Raw genomic sequence first — 26,983 nt, 5'->3', positions numbered from 1 at the left:
ACCAAAACAAGCAGGGCATTTTTACAGGGATTATCTTATAAATACAGGACTGTCTCATAAAATTAGAATATTGTGATAAAGTCCTTTATTTTCTGTAATGCAAAAATGTCATACATTCTGGATTCATTACAAATCAACTGAAATATTGCAAGCCTTTTATTATTTTAATATTGCTGATCATGGTTTACAGCTTAAGAAAACTCAAATATCCTATCTCAAAAAAATAGAATATTCTGGGAATATTCTGGGATCTTAATCTTAAACTGTAAACCATAATCAGCAATATTAAAATAATAAAAGGCTTGCAATATTTCAGTTGATTTGTAATGAATCCAGAATGTATGACATTTTTGTTTTTTTTAAATTGCATTACAGAAAATAAAGGACTTTATCACAATATTCTAATTTTCTGAGACAGTCCTGTATAACAGCTTCTTCATATTGGATGAATATCTGTTTTTTCACCTTTTAGAAGTTTATCCACTGCCTTTCTTCGGTTGAGGCTTTGTGTTTAGCTCCAGCAGTAAATTCAGCATCTGTTAGTCCTTGTGAAGATCCTTTTCAGAGCCGTCCACTCACGGTCTGTGACAAACAAAGCCGGCTGCACATATCCATCTCGTTCTCCTCTGAACCGGGGTCAGGTCTTGAAGGCCGACTGGCTGCTTCCACAACGACTCGGTCCTCGTCTTTCCTCTGGATCTGTCAGGAGCGTTTGGGGCATCTCCACCTGGTACTTAACTCTGTGTTGTTCTCTACCTGGACCTGGATGTGGAAGAGGAAATAAAGATTAGTGCAGCTTACAGCAGCTTTTCTCACTCTGTATCATTTGAGCAGAGCTGGGTAGTAATGAGTTACATTTACTCCGTTACATTTACTTGAGTAAGTTTTGGGAAATGTTGTACTTTTAGGATTAGTTTTGAATCACTATACTTTTTACTTTTACTTGAGTAGATTTGTGAAGAAGAAACTGTTCCTCTTACTCCGCTACATTAGGCTACGTTGAGCTGTTACTTTTCTTTTATCCCTTTTATCCACGTACGCGTCAATCTCATGACATCACTGAGTGATTCTTTGGGAAAAATGTTTGTTTTTGCATGTTTTGTCACATTTACACAGACTCAAACACACACAGAGTTTCTTTGAGTTCATGGGCTTGTTCTAGTTCTGCCTGGTTAAAAAAGAAAATTTAAAACAGGACATTTTTTGCTTAATTACTATTCTGTTATTATTTTATTTATTTTATTATTTATTAAAGTACTTGAATTTACTTTAAGATTATTTGAATTTAAGCTATTTTTTGTTTTTTATTAATTTTAATTAATTGTATTATTTTATTGATTTAATTTACCTGAAGATGATTATTTTGTACTTTTGTCTGTTTGAATGGTTGTGTTAAAAAAATAAATCAGACGTTACTCAACAGTTACTCAGTACTTGAGTAGTTTTTTCACCAAGTACTTTTTTACTTTTACTCAAGTAATTATTTGGATGACTACTTTTTACTTGTACTTGAGTCATATTATTCTGAAGTAACAGTACTTTTACTTGAGTACAATTTTTGGCTACTCTACCCACCTCTGCATTTGAGTGTGTGTTTATGTAACAGCTTCTAGGGTCGATGTCTGTGTAATTGTATCTCCTTCAGCTCAGACAATAGACACCACAAAGAGGGACATAACACATTCATACCTGAAAATTAATTTGTCCTGCACTTTCTTTGGAGTTTCAGACATGTTAACCTTTAAAAACCTGTGTGAAAATTGTTCACATTTTTAGTCAAACACACAGAAAATGCTTTTCAAATGTGTTTCTATGTGTGTGCATCACTTACAGCTATCATTTCTGCTCTGTTGTTTGGTGACGGTGCAGTCTTTCCCCCTCTTCTTGTCACTTCTTCTTGTTTCTTTTCCTCTCTGTCTTCATTTCAACACAGCCTCATCCTCTCATTCCTGGCTTCTCTTCCCTTCCCTCCTCTCTTCCTCTTCTTCCTCACAGACTTGTGGAGGATCCGTGGCTGTCGAACGTGCTGCCCCTGACACCTGAGAAACGGAGAGGCGAGCACCTTCTATTTTAACTGCTTCACTGCTGGATCAGGCTGCTCGCCCACCGCTCTCACCAGCTCAAGCTCTCATGAGCAGCAAAAACACACCGCTCACCAAAGCAGAATAAAGCTAAAATTAGGCTATTCTCTGTTTTTAATTTTAGACTACACCGGCTGTGGGCATCTCAAATAACACAGTAAAAATGATTTAAAGAACACTCACAGCCTCTTGATAAAGAAAAATATAAATACATTTGGATCAAATGGCTTCAGCACATCCAAGCTCACGTGCTTTTATTAGATCATTCCTTTTATTCTAGACAGGAACATCTACCAAGTTTGGTAAAACCCTAAGCATGTATATGCATTTTAACACACACACACACACACACACACACACACACACACACACACACACACACACACACACACACACACACACACACACACACACATATACACACACACACACACACACACACACACACACACACACACACACACACACACAAATCCATGTGTGGATATCTTTTAGACTATGCATAATAGTCCTTTGTCATTTGTTGTGATATTATCTTATTTGGTGTTATGTACTTTATCACAATTCACAGTTATGTACACAAATACACAAATATGCATATATACCCCCTCCTACATACACATCCATACAAACACTTACAGTTTGTATTTGCATTTATGTACACACATACACACCCATCCATACAGGACTGTCTCAGAAAATTAGAATATTGTGATGAAGTTCTTTATTTTCTGTAATGCAATTAAAAAAACAAAAATGTCATACATTCTGGATTCATTACAAATCGACTGAAATATTGCAAGCCTTTTATTATTTTAATATTGCTGATTATGGTTTACAGTTTAAGATTAAGATTCCCAGAATATTCAAATTTTTTGAGATAGGATATTTGAGTTTTCTTAAACTGTAAGCCATGATCAGCAATATTAAAATAATAAAAGGCTTGCAATATTTCAGTTGATTTTTAATGAATCCAGAATGTATGACATTTTTGCATTACAGAAAATAAAGGACTTTATCACAATATTCTAATTTTCTGAGACAGTCCTGTACATATTCACATACATATACATATATATAAGCATACACATACACACACATTTATATACATGTCTATATACAAAAATAAATGAATATATACAAATACAGTTATAACGATAATAATAATAATAATGATGATGATACTAATAATAATCATACCACTACTGATAATAATAATACTATTACTATAACTACTACTAATACTACTACAACTAATACTAATACTAATAATAATAATAATAATAATAATAATAATTTCAATGGTTATCGTTTCAGTAACGTCTTCAAAAATAATACATAAATAATTTATATATTATGTTTAATTATTCTTATCTCTTGAATTAATATTTTTCCTCATAATTAATCTGTTATATACTTGCAGTCACCTAAAATACAACTGAAATAAGAATACTGTACCTTTATATCTTATTTATTGTATTACCATAGTTTTAATTAATCATTTTTCCGTTATGTTTTTAGACTCTGGAGCTGAACTGCCTCTTTACAAGAAAAACAAATGTTTAACTAGCTTTTTAAAGCTTGTTTCCGCCAGAAACACGTGGCTGCATGTGACTTTAATAAAACTTTGGATTTAAACGCGTTTACTTTGTTAATAAGGGTTTAAGAGCTTTTCTGGGATCGATGCTCTTCCCTGAGATCGAGACATCGACCGTCGATTAGTCGCGCTGCCGGGACACGACGCGCATGCGTAGCTGCAAATGAGTTGTGCAGATGTGGCTGATGCTGATGTGACTCAGATTTAGAGCTGATTTTAAAGCAAACCAGACCAATGAACGTTTTTATTTTCTCGTTGCTTTGTGTCTACGGGTTTGTTACGGCGAATGAAGATGAAAGACTGCCGAATAAATGTGAAGGTAAAACGAGAACAAACATGTATTACCATCAGAGCTATGTGGTATTTGTTTAGTAATGTGTGTGCACCATCTGTATCCTCTGTGTCCGACTTTAAACCTGTCAAATAAATGAAAACTCGTTTCAAAGTTTGTATTTTTCTTTTTTTTTTTTGCCCCAGTGTGTAAGTTTTTGACGGTGGAGCTGCAGGATGCTCTGGAGAAAAGTGGTCGCTCCAGAGAAGTGCTGGAGCTGGGAGAAGTGTTGGACACAGGCAGGAGGAGGAGGAAGATCAAATACAACACCTCGTAAGTTCAAGCAGGCTGCACAAGGCTGGCCACATTTCACTGCCACATGTACTGATTAACTTTATGGCTTGTGGCTGAGCTGGCTTTATTAAAAAAGGAGAAAAAAAATCCACTAAACTGAGCTCTGTGGGGTGAAAACCTGGATGATCTCCAGCTTTTAACAGTCTGCAGCTCTGATTTTAACTTGTGTGAGACGCCAGCACATACAGGACTGTCTCAGAAAATTAGAATATTATGATAAAGTTCTTTATTTTCTGTAATGCAATTTAAAAAAAAAAAAAAAAAAAAAAAGTCATACATTCTGGATTCATTACAAATCAACTGAAATATTGCAAGCCTTTTATTATTTTAATATTGCTGATTATGGTTTACAGTTTAAGATTAAGATTCCCAGAATATTCAAATTTTTTGAGATAGGATATTTGAGTTTTCTTAAGCTGTAAGCCATGATCAGCAATATTAAAATAATAAAAGGCTTGTAATATTTCAGTTGATTTGTAATGAATCCAGAATGTATGACAGTTTTGTTTTTGTAATTGAATTACAGAAAATCACAATATTCTAATTTTCTGAGACAGTCCTGTAAACCTGCGTGTCTGAATTCAGGGAAACTCGTCTGACTGAGGCGGTGGACAACATATGTGAGCGCATCCTGCAGTACAGCGTCCACGCTGAGAGACCTGGCAGCCTCAGGTACGCCAAGGTGAGCCGTCTGCTGATCACGTTACACTGTCTTCCTAACTCACAGCTTGGTTTTAGCAGATTTTTATTAAGTCACCACTCATTCAATCTGATATTAAACAGTAATCAGCTCCCAGTGGTCAAAAGTTCAGTGCTAAAGGGTAAATTCATGAGTGAAAGCATCTCATTTTCAATTTTTTGTCTTTTAATTGCACGTGTGTGACTGCAGGGCTCCAGCCAGACCATGACCACACTGAGGAATCTGGTCCACAAAGGAGTTAAGGTGGACCTGGGCCTGCCGTATGAGCTGTGGGACGAACCCTCTGTGGAGGTGACAACCATGAAAAAGCAGGTATGAAAGTTCACTTTTTTTAATTTTGACCCATTTTTAATGTTCTGGTAAAAACATCACAAACGTTAAACAGACTGAGACATAAGCAGCAGCACTGATTCATCTTTTTAGTCACATTTGTGAAACATGATACAGCAGCTGCAATAAAAAAAAAAACCAAACACATCTAGAAACAGACCGCTATATAAGATGTAAATGTCTGTATCTATAAATGCCGACGTCTCAGACCGTTCAGAGGTTTCGTGTTGTGCACTCAGTGTGAGACGATGCTGGAGGAGTACGAGGAGGTGGTGGAGGACTGGTACTTCCATCATCAGGACCAGAATCTTGAGAAGTTCCTCTGTGGAAACCACGTCCTCGAGACATCAGACCAAGGTAACGAAAGTTACACTGACATGAAAGAGCAGCCTACTATCGCTGATGCTTCAATCAATAGCAATAAAAGCTGCAGAAAACTGTTTTATTTGCCTTTAAAGCCCAGCAGAAACTGCTTCCAAACTACATTTAGGAATTGTTCCAAATAAAAGAAACCCGCTATGACCTGAGGGGGAAATTCATGTTTGAGACGACGACAGCAAGAACTAATATTAAAAAGAGATGGACATCAATTAAGGCAAGAGAAATATGGAATAGTTGTGATAACGACCTAAAAATGTGCAGTTCTATCTTCAAGTTTAAGAAAATGTTTTAAAGAAAATATTGTAAATAAATATAAAACACCAAACTATAAAATATATTATCAAAAACATTCTAGAATGTGAAACCTCAATTTTATATTTTGTCTTATTTATTTTTGTCTTCTTTATGCATTGATTGATTCCACGGAGTAATGCTAATGTCTCATATTTAAGCTGATCACATGATAAAAAGGGTAGGCACTAGGGATGGGCGGTATGGACTAAAAAATGTATCACAATAATTTCTGGCATTTATCCCGATAACGATAAAAATGACGATTTAAAAAAAAAATAAAAAAATTCAACTCCACCTTTTTAACTATAAATCTATCACCACATTCAGTCTTTGGAGCCCCCAAAACACTGCTCTAAAAGATACTAAATACTACTAAACGTCATCAATGGGAATTTATCTTTCTTTCTTTCTTTCTTTCAGGCTCATTTCTTTCTTTCTTTCTTTCTTTCTTTCTTTCTTTCTTTCTTTCTTTCTTTCAGGCTCCTTCCTTCCTCCCTCCCTCCCTTCCTTCCTTCCTTCCTTCACGTACGTTGTGCGTGGATTTAACGCAGATCCATAAATCAGTTTTACACAAAAACATCATCAACGGGAATTTATTGTTTTTACCGCGAGATGATAAATTCTTACCGTGGGGAATTTTTTTTGACGGTAAATCGTGAACGGTAAAATATCACCCATTCCTAGTAGGCACTATAAGCTACGGCTTCAGCCTACACCTTTTTCGGCAAAAGCAATGTTTATTTTACTTTTTCATTTTGTTTCGTAAAAAACGTGTACAAGACCGAAAATAAAGAATTCATTCATATGTGTATTTGCCCGTGTTTCAGCACTGTTGAATAAAAAGTGCACAATGTTTTTTTTTTTTTAATCTTTAATGCACAATCAGCCTAAATGAGTAAAAAAACTAAAATAATTAGTTAGTAAGGTGAGAAACATGTGTCCTTGTGTTCCAGAAATTACTTCCAGCTACACAAAGGAGTCACTTTCCCCATGTTAAAATAACTGGATCACATAAGAAAACTATTTACCATGTAAACTTTAACAGAAGTTCAAGAGAGCAACTTCTAGTAATGTAAAAAAAAAAAAAAAACTTTTTACACAGTCATTAAAATCTGGACATTCCTCAAAGAACAAACTGAGGCTTTGAACTTCCGGGTGTGTTTTTTTTTCTTCTCCATCCTGCAGAATGTCTAAAGGAGGAGTGGAAAGGAGACCTGGGGATCAAAGCAGCGACTGAGGAGACGAGTCCAGAGGAGCAGGAAGCCAACGAGGAGGAGGAGGGAAGGACACATGATGCTGGAGAACTTTGAAGCTCACTTTCAAATGGAGGAAGCGCAGAAGACGCCTCAGAAGTCATAATGATGCATTTGAACACGTTTTCAGCCGAGTCCTCTGAACCTAATCATTGTTTATCTATCGCTGAAAAAGCTACTTTAAAAATGACATCTACATCGTGTGCATTTTTACTTAGATTTTTGCAAAATTTTGTCCTGTGACTTTTCTAATACGTCTCCTTATATCAGTGTTATCTGATACATACCAGCATTTTTTACTACACAAGCATGTACAGTTTTTATGTCAAATAAACTAATTTTTAACAAGACTGTTGTCTGTTCAGAATTGGGAGTATTTCCAGTACTGGAGTTGAGGGGGGATGAGGGGGGATGACGGGGAATGGCATCCCCCCTGAAATAAAAACGGTCCAAATCATCCCCCTGTAAAACTACCATCCCCCCTTTCCATCCCTTATGTCATTTCATCAATGAATGTGGTTTTACTGCTATTTCAACATTTAGAGTCATCACCAGAAAAATAACTTATTTGACAATTTTCACCTGTTTCAAGTAAATTTTCACTTGAAATAAGTAGTGAAATCTGCCAGTGGAACAAGATTTATCTTCTCATTACAAGCAAAAACAAATCTTGTTCCACTGGCAGATTTTTCTACTTATTTTAAGTGAAAATCTACTTGAAACAGGTGAAAATTGTTCTTTTTTCCAGTGATGAGTCTTGTTTTAAGTGTAATGAGATGTTTTTGCAGTGATCCATGTTACTTATCCTGTGAAGGACAGAGTCATATTGATAAGTTCAGAAAAGTGTTTTTAATTGTTGTGTTTTGATGTATTTGATGTAAGCCCAGTGGATATTTAAAGCTTACAGAAGGCTGCATTTAACTGCTGCTATGTCATTCCTGCAGTATTTCTGCAGGTGTTTTGGTCACTGCTATTATTTGTAATATATTATATTATTTGTAATCAGTACAAATTATCTGTCCCCATATGATAAAATCCACCATCCCCGCTGATTTTTTATACAACTCGAATACTGAGTATTTCCAAGCAGAAACTGTTAGAGTTCCAGCTCAGTAATCAGGCTGATTAGTCTCAGGTGTGCTCCTGCACCTGGACTTATCAGAAAAGTTATTCTAAATGAACAAAATGATGTCCCTCTTTCCTGTTTGTTTCACATTTCCTCTTTATATTCTGTCTAATTTACTACCAGCGGAGGGCTACACTTACCAAACCAAACCTTTATCCCTGTCTTACGCGGAGTTGGCTGCCCTGGAAGCCGAGTCCCGGGTTGAGGATCCCGGCGGAGCCGCCGCGGCCCCGACCCCGACCCCGGCCCCGGGGGAGCACCAGGCCCCGGGGGAGCACCAGGCCCCGGGGGAGCGGGGGGGCCGGGCGGTGGAGGTGAGGTGTCTGGAGGACAGCATCGTGGTGGTGGTCAGGGCTCGGTTCCGCCAGGGGGGAGGGCGGCCCTCCGGGGCCGCCGGCCTGCGGCTGGGGCTGGACGGTGGGGCGGAGCCGCGCTGCGCCGCCCGGCGCTCCGCCGGGGGAGACTACGTGCTCCGGGCCCCGCTGGCGGCCTGCGGGACCACAGTGACGGTCGGTGAGATTCAACATTCAAAACAACTTTATTTATCCCTTGAAGCATGGGTGCATGTCTCGGGGGGGACATGTCCTCCCCAATTTCTGAAAAACATGAATTGCCCCCCCCAATAAAAATACCCTAAATTATTCAAAATTGAACAAATGTATTTTCAGACCTAAAGGTTGAATATGTAGAATATTTATTAAAAATATATTTCTAAAAAAATAATACATCCACGGTGCGTTTTGAGGTTACAGAATGAAAGCAATGGGTCGGTTTTTTTTTTAGAACTGTTTACCACCATAACTGTGTTAAAACATGATCAGTTAGTTACTTTTTTAGGGCTCCATATTTCATCCATATATCAATTGATCGTGCATAAAGTAGTCCCATAGGATAAAATAAAGATGGTGAGAAGAATTTGAGATGAGTAGACACTACATGCCCAAAACCCTTAAAATTATCATTTAGGAATATAACAGTTAAGTAAGCAGTGACACACACTGTTGGCTGTTTAGGACAAATAAACAAGAAAGGTAAGCACAATAAATGATTCCCTGTGCAGTAATTTTTGGCGAGCCTTTACCAATTTATGGCATGGTATGAGTTGCATATTGGCTAAAAATTAAAATCACGTTGGTGTCCCCCCCAATCCTGACATTGGATCTGCACCCCTGCCTTGAAAGGCAATTTGATTCGGCAGCTCGCGCCCAAACACACATAACAAACACATAACACATTCAATAGAAACACAGAGAGAAAGTTGGCAGCTGTGTGCAAAAATCTGCAGTTTGTTGCATTAAAAAGTGCTGATACCAATAAATTAATGAATTAAAAAACAGTCTGGACAAATATGTCTGGAGCCGCAAAAAATGAAAAGTCATGTATAAGCCTTAGAATGAAGACAACACATGCTGAATGTATCTATATTAGTTACTGTATAACTGGGGGGCTCCTGGAGCTTTTTCAAAAATGTTTGACCTTTTTTTTTCTTCTGTTTTTTCTTTTTTTCTCTTTTTTTCTACTCTTTTTCCTTTTTTTTCTCTTTTTTTTCTTCCTTTTTCATTTTTTAATCTCGACATTTCGACTTTTTCCTCGACATTTCGACTTTTTCCTCGACAGTTTGACTTTTTTTTCGACTTTTTTCTCAAGATTGTACTTCAACATTAATCTCGACATTTAGACTTTTTTTCTCAACATTTTGACTTTTTTTCTCGAAGTGCATAATGAAAAAAAATCTTCCCCCAGTTATAGAAACATGCAGCATGTGTTGCCTTCATTCTAAGGCTGATACAAGACTTTTCATTTTTTGCGGCTCCAGACATATTTGTTTTTTGTGTTTTTGGTCCAATATGGCTCTAAAACATTTTGGGTTGCCGACCCCTGGTCTAGACAAACACTGGATGATATCATTCCTAGAAGGTACACAGTACCTAAATACACATTCCAAACAAATTCATAAGGGTAAATTTAATAGCCGGACAGCAGAGGGGATAAAAGACTTGGAAAAGCGATTACTTTTACAAACAGGTTGGGCATAACGACGTCCTGAAGGAGCAGTGAACATTATTTTCCTAAGACGTGCCCAGAAGTTCCAGAATACTCTGAGTCTTCCTCAAAACCTGTTGTTCCCATAGGGAGCCCAGGTCTCTCTGCTGGAGTCCAATAATCTTGGAACAGATTTTCACCACACTGTTAAGACTGTTTCTGTCCCTGAGTGACAGGCTGTTGAAGCAACAAATAAAAGAATAAGTTGAAAGGCTTTCAATGAAGGACTGATAAAAAGCGCTCGGCTCCTCAATGGCGCCCCCTGGTGGCTGAGCCTGATGTCTCTGTATGTGTGTGTGTGTCCTCTGCTGCTTTTTAGTTTACAAAGACTGCAGTGCTGTTCAGCAACCTGCTGCTGTTCTCCCTCCCTCCATCATCACCTGCCGACGCGTCTCACCTGGACAGAGCTGCCGTCCCCCTGCTGTGTGAATATAAAAGGTGCTCGTACGCCCCCGGCGTGCTCGTCAGGGCCTTTCCACTTATTACTGAGGCCTGCCAGAATCTGATTTCTTTCCTGAAAATGGGTCTTTTCACCTGCCAAAAATTGATTGAAGGCCAAATACAGTTAATGAAAAGTTGTTTCTGCCTAAATATAATTTGATCTCATTCTTGAGCTTCATAATATAAACACTAGAGCTCACAGGATTGCTTTTAACTCCTTTAAAGGACCATTACAACACAAAATAGCCATTTTCACCTGCCAAAAATTGATTGAAGGTCAAATACAGTTAATGAAAGGTTGTTTCTACCTAAATATGACTTGATCTCATTCGTGAGCTTCATAATCTGAAAATCTGACGTTTTAGCGCCATCACTCAACGGGCTGCTGTGCGCGCTCCCGCGGCCAGAAATCATATTCTGGCAGGCAATCACTTTTTGGCACGACACCTGAAAAGCGCTTTCATATTTAGTTTGCAAAACCACAAGCATCCTAAATCCAGATTTAAGCCAAATGGGAGAGTGTACGTTTTGTAGACTTGTTTTTTAACAAAATGACATGCATGTCACCGATCTGACTTTATATCATTTCCTCAAATGCAAACAGGAGCAAATACAGACCATTTAAAACTTTAATATATGATGTAAAATTGCAGCGACGTCCCAAGTCTTGCTGTTGAAGTTTATTCCTTGATTATGGTAACATCATCAGTACATTTACTATTTACAATATCTGAGGTTAGATTGAACGCAGAGAAAAAAAGTTTATTATAGTATCATCAAAATGCTCAAATTCCCATGAAAAGTCACCAATCTGCACTAAGATTTTTTTTTTTCTGAACTTACTGGATACAAACTGAAAGCTGCAGGACAGTTTATGCAAAAATGAAAGTAGCAGTACCACTTCTGACCACACGGGGGAGCGTATGACAAGAAGGTTATGCATCAACACCTGAATAAGGTGTAACTAGGTTCACCTCTAGTGGGACAAAGGGGCATTGCAAGACTTGTCAAACCAGCTGTTGGAAAAAGTGGTAGGCCTATTACTATTTAGGGTGGTTTATAAAAGGGGAAAAAAATGTGAGGAATAAGAAAATATATAAAACTACAAGAACAAATTTGAAAAAAAAATATTTGCAACTGCATTTCATTTTATATAGTGTATATAAAAATAAATTGTGTTGACCAAAGGGCTGTACAAAATATAAAATAACTAAGATTTAAAAAGTAAAAAGCATATTCAAGCTAATGGCCCACTGAAAGATGTTGACGTGAGACGTCCAGGAAGTAAAAGTGTCTCTATACTAAAAGCAGAGATGAAGGGAGCACTTCTAATTCAGTTCAAAAGCACTTTATTTCATTTATTAAAGGGAAATTAATTAATGTTATAAATGATACTGCTTTTAAATGGTTGGGATTTCGATTAACTTAAAATTAACTTAAAATATTTTTGCTTCTACTTGCTTCTGTACATTCCCCAGATGGACTAATGCATGTATGTTCTGTTTTGTTTCCTTTCTTTGTTTGTTGGTTGTTTTGGTTTTTATTAAGCTTTATTTCCCTTTCGTGCTTTTAACTTTTAAAACTTTCAGATGATTTTTAACTGGATTTTGATGAGAGCACATATGCTGTGCCAGCTGTTTAATTCTTATGGTGAAATTTAAGACTAAAAGTATAGACTTTGACGTAGAAACTACAGAATAAATAAATGTTTAATAATGATCCTAGTCAACTAACATTAGTTTCTGGTTTGTTGTGGACAAAGCTGTGTTTTGAGTCATTTCTAAGTATTGTGTAGTTTGTAGTTGCAGGTTTGAGTGTGGTGAAAGTCCTGTTCTCCCTGCAGGAGGTTCACGGTGAGCAGTGGAGCGCTGAAACCCACCTGGACCCCCGTCATCTACGTGGAGTCGGCTCATCTGGGCCTCGATTTCCACCTCAGGCTCATGACCAGTGGGTTGATTTCAGTTTGGTTCAACGGATAAACCTCCTGTTACTCTGACTCAGTACAGAAATCTGAAATACTAAACTAGGGAAAAAAAATAACACATGAAATAAGTTAAAATATCAGTTGTTGTAAATTCCACTTGTATTGTATGTATTAATATTTTTATATCCTTTTTGAAGGGAAATACGATCTTTTTACACTAACTCAGAGATGCTCTGACATTCGATCAAAGCCCAGTCCCAATCCCCCCTAGTCCTACTTTTCAGCTCTACCCCTAAATTTTGCGCGTTCCCGTGAGGGTAGTGGTGTCCCAATTCCTCTTTGCATGTAGGGCTAGTGGGGAAAACGAGGGGTAGGGGGTATCAATCTAGCCCTTCAGAGCGAGGGATTTCAGATGCTGACTAGCCGACCGAGGGCTAGAGAAATTTCCCAGAATGCTTTACGTCATCATTTGCAGACTGAATCAAACAAAAAAACATGGCGGACATTTCTTATTTTTTTGTGAATAAAATCAATATTTTGAGTTAGTTTCTGCATAAAAATGTGTTTTGATTACATTTCTAGCGAGAAATATATATTTTACTTTCATAATATTCACTCAGTGAAAGTACATAATCACTCTCTTGTCCGTTGTTGCGTTGTATCTTCAGATCTCGCCAGAATAAAGGCTGATTTATGGTTCTGCGTTACACCAACGCAGAGCCTACGGCGCAGGTTACGCGCGCCGTACGGTGCGCGGCGCTGCGTAACCTGCGCCGCCCCGAAAACATCAGATCAAATTTCTTAACGGGCGTTATTTGGACGCTTAACGGTTACTTTTACGCCTGAAAAAAATATTAAAACTTAATAAAATGGCATATTAACAGCGCTACAGCGGAAATAAAACAGCTTTTAGCTCTCAGCTTCCTGATATGGTGTGACGTATGTGCAAACGTAACTACGCAGTCGCTTACGTAAGATTACAAGGGCCCTACGCCTGTGGCTTCATTTTGAGGGTGAAGTGGTAGAAAGCAGGGGGTGTCTTGGGATTGGCCCAAAGTGGGAATAATTAAGGAATACATTAGAATAACTTTTTTCCAAAATGATAAACTTTATACTTAAAAAAAGCCAGACTTGTATTTGTTGTTTTCACAAAAATATAAGTGTTTAATGACGTCTGTTCTCTCTCAGACGACTGGAGCAGGGAGAGAAACTCTCCTGTTTACCTCATGGGTGAAATGGTCAACATGGAGGCCTCGGTGGACCATCATCATCCCTCTCTGCGTTTATATGCCAGCAGCTGCGTGGCCACTCTGACCCCCGACGGGAACTCCTACCCCCGATACCCCTTCATAGACCACCAGGGGTGAGTCCTGCATCTTTTATGTCTACAGTAGTTCCTCCGTTTAATCCTCTAAATGAAAACCACTTCCTTTGAACACACTGCTGACATAAATCCGTCCAGTTCCTGTATCCCATTATTCTCAAACGCTAATAAAACCTCGGGGGCTGGAGTTAAGGCTGATAAGGGTTGGCCTGTTCTTGTGCAGATGTTTCACAGACTCCCAGCTGAGCGGCTCCAGCTCTCGTTTCCTGCGCCGGGTCCAGGACAAACTCCTCCACATTCAGCTGGAGCCCTTCCTCTTCCACGACGACCACAGACGCACGGTTCAAGCCAAATCCACAGCTTTCTTCTTTTTATATGTGTAAAAGCAGGAAAATGTCGTGAGCATGTGCCGCCCTGTCCCCCCCCCCCCCGTCTGCAGGTCTACATCACATGTTACCTGGAAGCCGCGCCCCCGTCAGAGAGGGACCCGGAGAAAAGGGCCTGCTCTTTCATAAGTGGGAGGTCTGTGTTGGGAAGTTGAAGCCGAGCTCGTCGCCTAGACACATGATGTCGACATTTAATTTCCTGTCAGGTGGAGGTCAGCGGATTGGGACGATTATGTGTGTGAGAGCTGCCACACAGCTGAGGAGGCGGCTCACGACAGCAGTGCAGAGTCCGGCCACAAGAGGGAGCAGAGGAGCAAGAGAGAGCCCGGACAACACGGTGCATCTTGGGCTGGACTCGGTTGTGAATGCAGGAAACTTTTGTTTTTAACTCCTACCATTAACGCTCATGTTGTATTCTTGCAGAGCTGAAAGGAAAAACAACACTGGGTCCAATCACATTTCTTCCAGAACAAGCCAGCGACAGTACCAACCCCATGTATCTGTAAAGACGACGTTTAATAAAAAACCAAAAGAAGGCACATGCCTTTGAATCACAGTTTGTTATACTTATTAAATATGACTTATTTAGACTTGTGCTTGCACAGCCAGATCCTGAATAAGTAAGGCAGATAAAGTTCTGGGTACGTTTATCTCTCTCAGGTCTTTGCAGCTGCTGGAGATGCATGCGTGTTGAGAACTTTCACCACTGCACTTGGGACAAAAACTACTCGTGTCCAGTTTGTGCAACCCGATTTAAAATGTCTGTTAGGATTCTGATACGGTCAAACGTGGAGGTAGGTGGTTTTTGTTATTGTGCTGTGACTACCACATATTCTGGATGTTTCATATGACTTAAAGATAGAAATCTTCCCGTTGTGCTTACAAATAGTGCAGTTTTTGTGTAGTTTTTTGTTCAGCATCCAATAGTCTGAGTGTATGTAGAGATTCACTCGCCAACAAGGAAAGTGTTTGAAGTTGCAAAGAGTCTTAGGAGGTAGTTTTACTTTATTTTATTTTTCCCCTTTTAAAAGTACATTCAAATAATGTGACCGAAGGTTCAAGGATTTCTGTCTCTCAGTGCAATAATCATCAATTGTCTAGGTCAGGGGTCGGCAACCCACGGCTAGAGCCGCCCTAGTGGCTCCTGGAGCTTTTTCAAAAATGTTTGACCTTTTTTTCCAATTTTTTTTTTTTTTTTTTTTTTCCCTTTCCTAATCTTGACATTTAGATTTTTTTTCTCGAAATTTTGACTATTTCTCTTTTTGTACCTCGTTTTGAGTTTGTGAATTTGAATCGTTTCTGTATTTGAAGACGTTTTCCTTAACTGAGACGCATTAGTCCGTTGAAGTGCGTTTGGCCCTTGTCAGCCACCGTAATTTCCTGGTCATTTTGACTTTTTTCTCAAGATTGTACTTCAACATTAATCTTGACATTTTGAATTTTTTCTCAACATTTTGACTTTTTTCTCAACATTTTGACTTTTTTCTCAACATTTAAACTTTTTTCTCAACATTTCGACTTTTTACTCAAGATTGTACTTCAACATTAATCTTGACATTTCGACTTTTTTCTCAACATTTCGACTTTTTTCTCAACATTTCGACTTTTTTCTCGAAGTGCATAATGAAAAAGAAAAATCTTCCCCCAGTTATAACTAATATAGAAACATGCAGCATGTGTTGCCTTCATTCTAAGGCTTATACAAGACTATTCATTTTTTGTGGCTCCAGACATTTAGTTTTTTGTGTTTTTGGTCCAATATGGCTCTTTCAACATTTTGGGTTGCCGACCCCTGGTCTAGGTTTTCTTTTTGTTAAGGAAAAAGCATTAATTAAACATCTGTTTGTTGAATCTCCACATAACAAGAAGTAAAATGAGGCGAAGAGTTAAATCCAGTCAAACGTTGACAGCTGAGCGTCTTTAGTTGTCCAGGTCCACGAGCGCTTGCTGCCGTTACCCAGGAGCAGCGTCGTTAATAACTGATTTAAGAAGGTTTAGTCCTGTTTATATGACAAAGTCTTAAATCTACGCCTCTTTGAATATAAATAAATAAAATCCTCTGCTTTCTCATTTAACTCTAGAAAACTGAGCACCAATGTTTCATTTATCAAACATCCACACTCATAAATTCTTGTTTTAAGTACTTTTTGGGGAGCATTTTTGTCTTTATTAGTGTGAGAACAAACAAGATGTGACAGGAAATGAGGAGCGAGCCAGAGAGGGCTTTAACCTACACGGCCCTCTGGCCCGGCATCCCTGGCCCACCAAGACGTCCCGCAGAGATAAATACTTGAGCTGACGGAGGTCTGGACTTTCTGGGGACAAGGTATTGTTATGTCATCACGAGCAGAAGCTAAAACGCTTGCACATGTTAATCTTGTCTCTTGAACATTAATCACTGGACTCAACAGGTTAACTCGTGTTTTATTGGTGAGTTTTCCTTTCCTGCAGTCCTGCAATCTGTTCAAAATCACCATCTGTCAGAGCTTGCTCCAGACGCAAGTGAAGGGAAATCTGGGAAAACAAAAACACTGCATTTGGGTTCATGGCAACCAGGATCATTTTCCATTCGCTTTTCCGTGCCAACCACGTTTAAGAGCCAAAACACATCTCCCTTATTGTATTAAAACAACAAATTACCTGGGAAGAAATGCTGTTTAGTGTTTGTTTTGTTTGCATCTCTGGCATGGATGAGACGTGATAAACGTGCACAGTGCAGGTGGTGCTGCTCTCACCTGATATCTTCAAAGTGGAGCTAGTTTATGCAGTATTTTCTTCTTTTTTTTAAAGATTTTATTGCTGAAACACATTTTCACAGTCATATTTATTTATTTTATTTATTTAAAGGTTTAGTTATCAGGGACAATGCACATTAATAATACATTTAAACACATGTCAAATATGCCAGAATTAGCCAAAAAGGCTATTTTGCATCTGCTGTCCCTGGACTGGTGTAAAATAGTCAACCTAAAAGAAAAATTATTAAGATATATAATCAATAAAACATTTCTGAATAAGAAGGCTACATCAGAATAAAGATTAAAAGGTAAGAGACTAAGCTAAAATACACACACACACAGGTTAACATAAGCTCAACAACAGACAATTGCTACAAATGAAAACAGAAACAAGATGAAGCAGCGACAGTAACATCAACATTAATAACACAAGACACAGTAACACACTAACAGGCCAAAAAACTAACAAGACATAAGCACTAAACACAGAATAAAAATATATATTTTTTTTCTATTGTTCATCATCTTCGGCACTAGGATTAAAACCCAAGTTTGGGGCTCTAAAACTTGAGCCCAAGCCCTGCAGTCATGGTGCTTAACTTTTAATCTTTTAACTTTAGTTTTGTTACTTCGAGTCTCCCTGAAAACCAGTTGTTGGCTGTGACGAACCCGATCTCACCGCAGCATGTGTGGGGAAGAAGTTAGCAAGTAGAAACATCCTGGCTGCACTTGTACAACGACTATCTCTAATTTGTTTGCCAGGTTTGGTCTGATTGCTTTTATCCACAGGATTTCACTTTTTGCACATCGTTGCAACACTGAGTCTAAAACAACAAAACTAATTCACAAAACATTTTCACCGCATGTAATGACATATCCTAAGGGTTTTCATTTGTTTTTTTTTGTTGTTTTTTTTCATATTGATTTTTTTTTTTGTAGTAAGACATACAGGACTGTCTCAGAAAATTAGAATATTGTGATAAAGTTCTTTATTTTCTGTAATGCAATTTAAAAAAAACAAAAATGTCATACATTCTGGATTAATTACAAATCAACTGAAATATTGCAAGCCTTTTATTATTTTAATATTGCTGATCATGGCTTACAGCTTAAGAAAACTCAAATATCATATCTAAAAAAAATTGGAATATTCTGGTAATCTTAATCTTAAACTGTAAACCATAATCAGCAATATTAAAATAATAAAAGGCTTGCAATATTTCATTTGATTTGTAATGAATCCAGAATGTATGACATTTTAGTTTTTTTAATTGCATTACAGAAAATAAAGAACTTTATCACAATATTCTAATTTTCTGAGACAGTCCTGTACATTTACATCATCCCAATGTCTTTCATTTATTGAAACTCAATTTAAAAAAGGCTGGTGGTGTAATTGCACATCTGGTCCTCAGGACGTAAGGATTTGTGTCCCATTTGATCTTGTACTTTCAATACTGTATTTAATTTCAGTAAGCTTTTAGTTAAAGGCCTAAAACACCAGGGGACCCCAGCTGTATCCCCCTCCATAGTCAGACCTCCCCAGAAATTAAACGAGGTGTCACGTGAATCCACATCACGACGACTGTGACTGGTCCGCCCTACACGATCTTATTTCCTTCTGTTTCCCACCACTACTTCTCATGTTCACATGCAACAGAAACGTAACAGTAATAATTACTGTAGCTCACAATTTGATCAGGTCCTGTCACACACTGTATAAGAAGAACTGGACAACCCCTGTGATGTCACTCATACGGTTTTTAGTGCTATTAAACCTCCTTCCTCATAATGTGCGGTGCCAGGATGCAAATGTGCAAAAAAACTGGGGCAGGAAGACGACTGACAGGGTTGCCAGCCGTCCCTTTTAAATACGGAATTGTTACGTAATTGGGAATTAAAAGTTGCGTTTCCGTATTGAACCAATACGGACACATATTATGCTCTTATTTATTGATGTCATAATATGATATACAGGTGAAGATCGGAAAATTTCAATATATTGCCAAACTTCATTCGTAGTAAATTCAACTAAAGGTGAAACAAATATATTATTTCCCACTACATTCAAAGTGAGATATGTCAAGCCTTTATTTGTTATAATTTTGGTGATTATGGCTCACAGTTTATGAAAACCCCAAATAAAAAATCTCAAAAAATTTGAATATTTTATGAAATCAATAAATAATTATAACAAATAAAGGTTTAACATATCTTGCTTTGCATGTAATGAGACTATGTAATATATTAGTTTAACCTTTTAAGTTGAATTATTGAAATAAATTAACTTTTACACCATATTCTAGTCCAACCTTCACCTGTAGCTTATTCTACATCTGGGCTGATGTGACATACATAGCATTTCAGTTGCTATATGGTTGGCTGTCTATAGAAATTTCTATTTCTGAAAGGTGGCAACCCTAACGACTGATCAACATCCACCTTTTGTTTGTTACCACAAATGAGCTATATTTGAGTAGCATAGCTCATGCTAACATGTGGTGCTAACTAAGGTTATCTTACATTCGATCTGATCAAATCCATATTTGAAATTGATAAATGTTGGCGCTAAAACGTAGACATGTGGCGGTCCGAGGGGGCGGGACATTTGATGAGCTGATGCTACATGACATGATGCTTTATAGAGATACAGGGAAGGATCTGTGATGCTCCTGGTGGACGTCCAGAGGACGATCTCCTGTTTCAAACTTAGTTTTTTTGGGGCTGTCAGAAATGACACAGCCTTGCAGTCCCTGTGAGCTCGTCATGACTGGGACCCTGGACGGGTCGCCAGTCAGGCCGTCACGGTCTGTCAACAAAACCAATTGATGACAACCAGCCCCGGGCTATGACACCTGTCAATCAAAAGACCATGCTGATAACTATAACTATAAATGTGTTGTTTTATATACCATATTTTCCGCACTATAAGGCGCACCTAAAAGCCTTCAATTTTTTCAAAAATTTACCATGCGCCTTATAATCCGGTGCGCCTTATATATGGATCAATATCTAGCCTTATATATGGATCAATATCTAGCCTTATATATGGATCAATATTGAGCCTTATATATGGATCAATATCTAGCCTTATATATGGATCAATATCGAGCCTTATATGGATCAATATTGAGCCTTATATATGGATCAATATTGAGCCTTATATATGGATCAATATTGAGCCTTATATATGGATCAATATTGAGCCTTATATATGGATCAATATTGAGCCTTATATATGGATCAATATTGAGCCGCAACAGGTCTCACAACTGGTAGGCCACTCTGATCAGAGGTAAATGCAAATGAAACTGCCCAGGCATCATTGAATGTTCCATTTTCTTCAGATATTTTTCTTTTCTTACATTTCTCCATACTTGGCCTTGCTGGGGTTGAAAGTCGCAACAATGGATGGCGTTTTGGCGGGTATACCAGCTTTCACGAGTATGACGTTTATTTTGAGCGACGAAAAACAATAAAATAAATGTATTCTAATATGTCAAGATCACAATAATCTTCCAATTTAGAACTAAAATATTAAAGAACTAACACAAATAAAATACACTTCAATTAAATACTTAGTTGTTTTTTTTTTAGTAATTTATTTTCCCAAGCCACTCTGAGCCGCAGTATAAGGATGAAAGAGCTGCGGGTTGCCAACCCTTGGTCTAATGGATGCAGAACGTAACCCCAGCCTCTACTGTAGCGCCTTATAATGTGGTGTACCTTATATATGGAAAAAGTTTTAAAATACGCCATTCATTGAAGGTGCGCCTTATAGTGCGGAAAATATGGTAATTTTATCTGTGTTAAAATTATATAAAGCAGTCCATCCATGATAACTGGCATCCAGAGCACTTGTAACGTTGCCGAATTTATCTACGGAGACCAAAAATGTTCTTTGAACCCTGTAACCCTGTAAATACACAGATTATCTATTTCGGCAGGTTTGTTGAAAATGGCGGATATAGTTGAACTTCAAACTTTAAAAATAATGTTTCAAGCAAAAAATACAGTAGATCGTTACCAGAACAGTTACAAAATTTGTTCAGATTGGAAGATGAGGACAACAGACTTAAACTTGATTTCAAACATACTTTTGCAAGGCTAAACATAAAACAAATGTGTATTTCTGTTACAGGTGTAAAATGATGGCATGGACAAAGCAAGGAACTGAAAAGTTGCACAAGTTTGTATCAGCTTAAGAAAATGTTTAAAAAAGAAAAGATAAGTGCCTACAAAAAAGAAGAAGGAGAAAGAGAAAAAATAGATAGAAGAGTGTTTGTTGTTATAAATATGTGTATAGATAGATTGGTGTTCAGTAAGTCAACGTAACTGTATTAACAGAGAGGGGCAGGTATTTCTTCTTCCTGCTCCTTTTCTTTCATGGTGATAATGTGTACTTCATGGAATTTATTACAACATTATTAAGAATATATACCATGAATGGAATAAATGAAATGAATTGAAATATGTTTATTCCTGCCGCAAATTCGGACATTTTAAAATGGCGGTAAATGGACATGAATCTGCTTTTGTAGCCAGCCTCCAGTGGACGGTGGAAGAATTCACTTCCTGGTTCTCTGAACACTGATTTGGCCCCTCGGCTCCAGCTGACATTAGAAATGCTTTATTTTCTCCGTTGTTATGAGACACGGACAGGACCTCCATTCTGGGCCTCTGCCCATTCATCAGCCGTGTATCAGAGCAGGACCGCTGGGAGCCGTTAACATTACCAACATGGAACCCATGGACACTCCGGATTCACATTTCTCACCCCATTTATAAATCAGATTGGTCTCGCAGAAACCAACGCCGGCTGGGTTAAACCACCTGGTCAGAGTTAAGCATAAAAAAACTATGTGGTAAAGGATCAAATCTTCCTGCGTGATAGATCTTCTCCCAACATCCATACTGCCTGAAATCTCAGACTCCTCTCCTACCAGGTGGTCAATCCCACCACTTTCTTAAAGACACAAATGTCACGGCAAATAAACCCTCAACTCACGCCTATCTCATACCCCCCCTACCTTTTCTATCTGCACGTATGCAGTTAGCGACAGTCATGCCTGTTTGAAATTCTCCCAAAAAAAGCCGTAAACCACAGATGCGTGATACTGGAACTTTGCCACATCCAACACGACGATATTTCATCCCGAATTCTTCTGAAGACATAAAGAAACCCTGACCTGCATGAAGATGTGAAATGGTGTGTGAAACTGTTGGTGTTTGAGCAGGAATTCACAGCAGAGGATAATTTACTGAGACTGTGTGGTGTAAAATCACATGTAACACGACTTGCTGTGTTACTGCGACTCCATTTCAAGTGATCAGGCTGCTCGGTGTTTAGCAGCAGTTGTTGGCTTCACATACACATGCACAGGTGGTTTTTGCATAAATGCGTCCTGTCAGCATACATTTTATTTGTGGAGACCTGTAATGTCTTGATTTTTGGTATATTTTTAATAGTCTCCCAGATTAATCTACTTTAATCTTTGTAATTATCAAGAAAGAACAAGCTCAGCTCAGACATTTTTCACTCTGTTCATCTTAAAACTTTGTAGATCCACATGCCGTCGTTTTTCTCTATGCTCAACCTCGGTAGTAAATCTCAACATTGCGACGTTAATTCTCCTCATACAGTGCATCTGTTAGATTCATTATTCCAGTATAGCATACCAACACATTTGCTCTCTACGTTTGTGCCGTCCAAAAAGCGGCCGAGAACTCCCAACTCGTGAGTCTTTGCAAACCGAGAGATGAAAGCAGACGGCGGAGGAAGTGCAATTTGTACGTATTTTAACTTTACACCCATTTTTATCACAGTGCCATAATGTAATACTTTAGATGTTCGAGCACGGCGAGTCATGCCATGTGTTGTGAAATCATTTTCTGGCATTGGTGAGTTCACGTCGAAGGATAATTGAACCTCACTTTGTTTATGTGTTTAGCACCTGTAGCTGCAGGGTGGAAGGTTTGGCAGCACCAAGCACCTGTCAAATACCAACTTAAGCAGTTACACGTTCTCTGGACTTATTTTAGGGGACGGTTTCTGTAATCATTTAGTATTTGTAATTCTTCAATCCTTCATTAAATGCTACCATTTACCTCCAGCTCCACCCTGAAGAGACTGAAGTCTCTCGTGTCTCTTGTATTTACGTTGCCAAAGTGCATTATTGACGCATAAATGTGCTATTTCACCCCTCAATTTACTTTATTGCACTTGTCCTGTGTCCAAGGATAGCATTTCTTAAGTGCACTGTAACTACACACGCATACACACAAAGCACACCTGGGGAAACATTCCTCGAGGGAAGCCATCAATCAGTTTTATGTCCTTCCCTGGGAAAGTTTTCCTCCTCTCCAATCAAGCGTCTTCCCTCCTTCCCCCTCCAACCGCCTCGATTCTCCTTCTTTTATTTCCATCTGTATCAGTTTTGCTTCACATCTGAGAACCATCCACTCCAGCCAATTAACTTCAGCCGTTTTTTTCTTATTCCGCCGAGGGATAACTGGAGCGAACCGGAGGGTGAGATCTTCACCTTGTCAATGGGAGATGAGACCACAGCAACTGAGCTTCCTCTGACGGCTGAAGTTGCCCCGTCTGTCGGAATAAACGTGCACAGTGTTAAAAAAAAGAAAATTCCTGAACAAAACCATGAAGTTTTAAAGTGAATTTCAGTATTTTAATCCCAAAAAATGGATGCAAATAGAGTTTGTGACCTGTTTATCTTGAAAAAAAATGATATTTTGTTCCCCCTGTTGTATAGTGCTGCAATTTATGGAAAAAATAAGGAGTAACATAAATGTGTGAACAGCATTTTAAAGTTGTATTTGGAGCTCATTTAAACTATTTAGCATCTCATTGGACACAAGCAGCCTTTATCACTCAGATGCACGTGAAATATTTCAAGTTCAAGCACTTTTTTCTAGTTTTTCTCCCTCAAACCATGAAAAAAAAAGTTCTAATGGTGAGGGTGGCAAGGGGGAAAAAACTATTTAATTTTCAATAAACAAAAATTCCCAGGACCTAACCAAGACTTTTCATGGAAGCGTTTCAGATCAACAAAACGGTTTTGGTTCAATTCCACCTCAAACAAAAGCACTTGGTCACCATCCACCACTTCAAATGCAAAGCATAATAAAATGTTTTCCCTGTTGTGATTGCTTCATAAATAATCTTGTTATTAAAAACACATACTTGTACAGGGAATATCATTTACAGAACACATAAACTAAAGGTCAGTGGGAAAAATGGGAAGAGGGCAAGCAAGGACGATTAAGTAGAAGAAGGAAAAACTATAGACCATGGGATGTTATTTGGTCATATTAAACTACAGCCAGTACTGGAGTTGAGGGGGATGAGGGGGGATGGCATCCCCCCTGAAATAAAAAACGGTCAAAATCATCCCCCCTGTAAAACTGCCATCCCCCCTTTCCATCCCTTATGTCATTTCATCAATGAATGTGGTTTTACTGCTATTTCAACATTTAGAGTCATCACCAGAAAAATAACTTGGCAGATTTTTCTACTTATTTCAAGTGAAAATCTACTTGAAACAGGTGAAAATTGTTGTTTTTTTCCAGTGATGAGTCTTGTTTTAAGTGTAATGATATTTTTTTTTACTAAAATGAGACATTTTAACTAGAAATAAGACAAATATTCTTGTTAAGATTGTGAGTTTTTGCAGTGATCCATTTTACTTATCCTGTGAAGGACAGAGTCATATTGATAAGTTCAGAAAACTGTTCTTTATTGTTGTGTTTTGATGTATTTGATGTAAGCCCAGTGGATATTTAAAGCTTACAGAAGGCTGCATTTAACTGCCGCTATGTCATTCCTGCAGTATTTCTGCAGGTGTTTTGGTCACTGCTATTATTTGTAATATATTATATTATTTGTAATCAGCACAAATTATCTGTCCCCATATGATGAAATCCACCATCCCCCCTGATTTTTTTTTTTTTTTTTTTTACAACTCGAGTACTGACTACACCCACGCCATATCCAGGCATTTGAAACTTGAAATCAACAGGATATTGGGCTGTAACGTGTTTTAGTGTCTTTTTAGTCTGTGTTTATGACGGAATAAAGATTTATGCCATGCTCATATGTGAGGTGCGCCGTGAGGAGGTGAGAGCTCCTGCTGTTAGGACGGACACCTCCCAGCTGATCCCGTTCATTTACGGTCTCTCCTCCTCCTCCTCCTCCTCCTCCTCCTCCTCTTCCTCCTCCCGGTACCCGGCGCGTTGCCCCCTCTCGTCTTCAGCTCGGAGCCGCCGCGGACACTTTGCTGCGCCGCTTTTAATGCTCAGGTGTGACGGCGGGACACGGACGATGATCACTGGGACGCACATGGTGAGTGAGCTGCCGGCCCGGGGCTGCTGTATCTGAGGGCGTTAAGCCTGAATTATGGTTCCGCGTTACATCGACGCAGAGCCTACGGCGTAGGGTACGCGTACCCTACGCCGTAGGCTCTGACGCGGAACCATAAATCCGCCTTTACGCATGGCTGAGTTGCTGGTCGCGCTGAGCGGAGGAGCCGCGGGATCCGAGCGACTTTTAGAGGCGCAGAAAGTCAACAAACAGGAACCAAATTCAAACATTTAAGCCCAAAATGTGTATCATAAATTAATGTATAGTTAAAGTGATATCTTTTAGCTCTCTCTATATTTTTTTCTGTGTTTAAATACATTTCTAAATATTCGGATTTTTTGTCTCAGCCCGAAATTGCTTATCCTTAAAAAGTGCCTGCCGGCTGGGAAGTTTCATTTTCTTGCAAATATTTTCCAATTTAACACTTTTTAATTTGGGAATAAACCTATAAGTCTACAAAAGATGCGGATACGTATAATTCTGGCCATTTTTATAAAGCAAACGACAATTTCAAAAAATTGGAATCCAAAATTCAGATTTTTTTTTATTTCTAAACGCTGGAATTCATTATTTTTATTTGGCATTATTTTTTATTTTAATATTGTATTTCATTACGAATTTCGTATTTCTATTGCTTTTTTATTCTTTTCAATCATCACGACTTTTGATGCGTTAAATATCAGAACATAATTTAACCCCACTACTTTCACTTACGGCCTTATTTTTAGTAGCAGCCTGTAATTTATCCTAAATGACAACAGATGCAAGCCAAATTATCAAACTGAAACATCTGAATGAGGCTGTTTGATCAGCCTGATAGCCTCTCTGGGTAAATATTATTGTTCTTCTCTGAGATAATTGACCGCAGCCAATTTCTGCTCAACAAGTGCAATTAACTCAACGATTACACCCCGGGCTTTATTCTAAGTCTTGCCAAAGTAATCTCGACTAAATATGATAAACATGTATGTTTAATGAACCGCAGCAAGTGAAGGAATAGTCTAATTTTGAAAGCTGCTCCAGTAACAAGCCTCTGCATCCTTTTAAGGTCTGTTTGTTTTTCATTAGAAATCATCTGCAGCTTTTATTGAACTGAAAAACGCGCAGTCTCTCCAGTCCTGCAGGCGCAGCTTTATTGGAAGAGTGAATTTTACAGTCTGGCTCTGCGCTGATGTAATAAAAACCAACTTCTGCAGCTTGTTTATATATTTCAAAATATTTTGGATGAAAATATTTCATTGTAAATCAGCTGGAAGAAGCCAGTTGTGTTTTTTACTTGTTCTTTTTTTCTTTGTTTGGTTTATTTGGGGCTGATAAGAGCCCTGTGGTGTTTGTGTTTGCTTTACCGCCTGATTCTAACAGT

At 38.3% G+C, this 26,983-nt stretch overlaps 4 protein-coding genes across 6 annotated transcripts in view; 3 read left to right on the top strand and 1 right to left on the bottom strand.

Moving 5' to 3' along the window:
• The window catches only part of LOC133420003 (calpain-5-like), a 32,478-nt gene extending 30,452 nt beyond the window's left edge, over positions 1 to 2,026 (bottom strand). The window contains exons 1-3 of one of the 3 annotated variants that reach the window (XM_061709544.1): positions 1,832 to 2,026; positions 1,690 to 1,749; positions 466 to 762 (exon numbers count right to left, since the gene is read on the bottom strand). The gene's annotated coding sequence lies outside the window, so the exon portion shown is untranslated. The remainder of the gene's footprint in view (positions 1 to 465; positions 763 to 1,689; positions 1,750 to 1,831) is intronic. The other 2 variants (XM_061709541.1, XM_061709543.1) reach the window with 2 other exon arrangements.
• Positions 2,027 to 3,831: 1,805 nt separating this feature from the next.
• Positions 3,832 to 7,595, top strand: cnpy4 (canopy FGF signaling regulator 4). The gene is made up of 6 exons (XM_061709558.1): positions 3,832 to 3,997; positions 4,156 to 4,282; positions 4,889 to 4,985; positions 5,193 to 5,315; positions 5,573 to 5,690; positions 7,194 to 7,595. The coding sequence occupies exons 1-6, from the start codon at positions 3,913 to 3,915 to the stop codon at positions 7,316 to 7,318; spliced, it is 675 nt and encodes a 224-aa protein (XP_061565542.1). The 5' UTR covers positions 3,832 to 3,912; the 3' UTR covers positions 7,319 to 7,595.
• An 851-nt stretch (positions 7,596 to 8,446) lies between these two features.
• Positions 8,447 to 15,011, top strand: LOC133420519 (zona pellucida sperm-binding protein 3-like). Its single transcript, XM_061710214.1, has 8 exons — positions 8,447 to 8,896; positions 10,750 to 10,868; positions 12,715 to 12,818; positions 13,984 to 14,158; positions 14,343 to 14,460; positions 14,559 to 14,641; positions 14,712 to 14,842; positions 14,929 to 15,011. Exons 1-8 carry the CDS (start codon positions 8,447 to 8,449, stop codon positions 15,009 to 15,011), a joined length of 1,263 nt encoding a protein of 420 aa, XP_061566198.1.
• A 10,405-nt stretch (positions 15,012 to 25,416) lies between these two features.
• The window catches only part of ntn5 (netrin 5), a 31,642-nt gene continuing 30,075 nt past the window's right edge, over positions 25,417 to 26,983 (top strand). The window contains 1 exon segment of the mRNA XM_061709534.1: positions 25,417 to 25,602. The gene's annotated coding sequence lies outside the window, so the exon portion shown is untranslated.

Source organism: Cololabis saira, chromosome 20 (assembly GCF_033807715.1).
Source record: "Cololabis saira isolate AMF1-May2022 chromosome 20, fColSai1.1, whole genome shotgun sequence".
Lineage (NCBI taxonomy): Eukaryota > Metazoa > Chordata > Actinopteri > Beloniformes > Belonidae > Cololabis > Cololabis saira.
This window is presented reverse-complemented; position numbering and strand designations above follow the sequence as displayed.

Excerpts from the sequence above, each read along its gene's own strand:
- cnpy4 (XM_061709558.1), top strand. The coding sequence starts at position 3,913 with ATGAACGTTTTTATTTTCTCGTTGCTTTGTGTCTACGGGTTTGTTACG. Across the intron at positions 4,283-4,888 it reads AAGATCAAATACAACACCTC|GGAAACTCGTCTGACTGAGG; the intron begins GTAAGTTCAAGC and ends GTCTGAATTCAG. Across the intron at positions 4,986-5,192 it reads GCAGCCTCAGGTACGCCAAG|GGCTCCAGCCAGACCATGAC; the intron begins GTGAGCCGTCTG and ends GTGTGACTGCAG.
- LOC133420519 (XM_061710214.1), top strand. The coding sequence starts at position 8,447 with ATGATGTCCCTCTTTCCTGTTTGTTTCACATTTCCTCTTTATATTCTG. Across the intron at positions 14,159-14,342 it reads CCCTTCATAGACCACCAGGG|ATGTTTCACAGACTCCCAGC; the intron begins GTGAGTCCTGCA and ends GTTCTTGTGCAG. Across the intron at positions 14,642-14,711 it reads TGCTCTTTCATAAGTGGGAG|GTGGAGGTCAGCGGATTGGG; the intron begins GTCTGTGTTGGG and ends ATTTCCTGTCAG.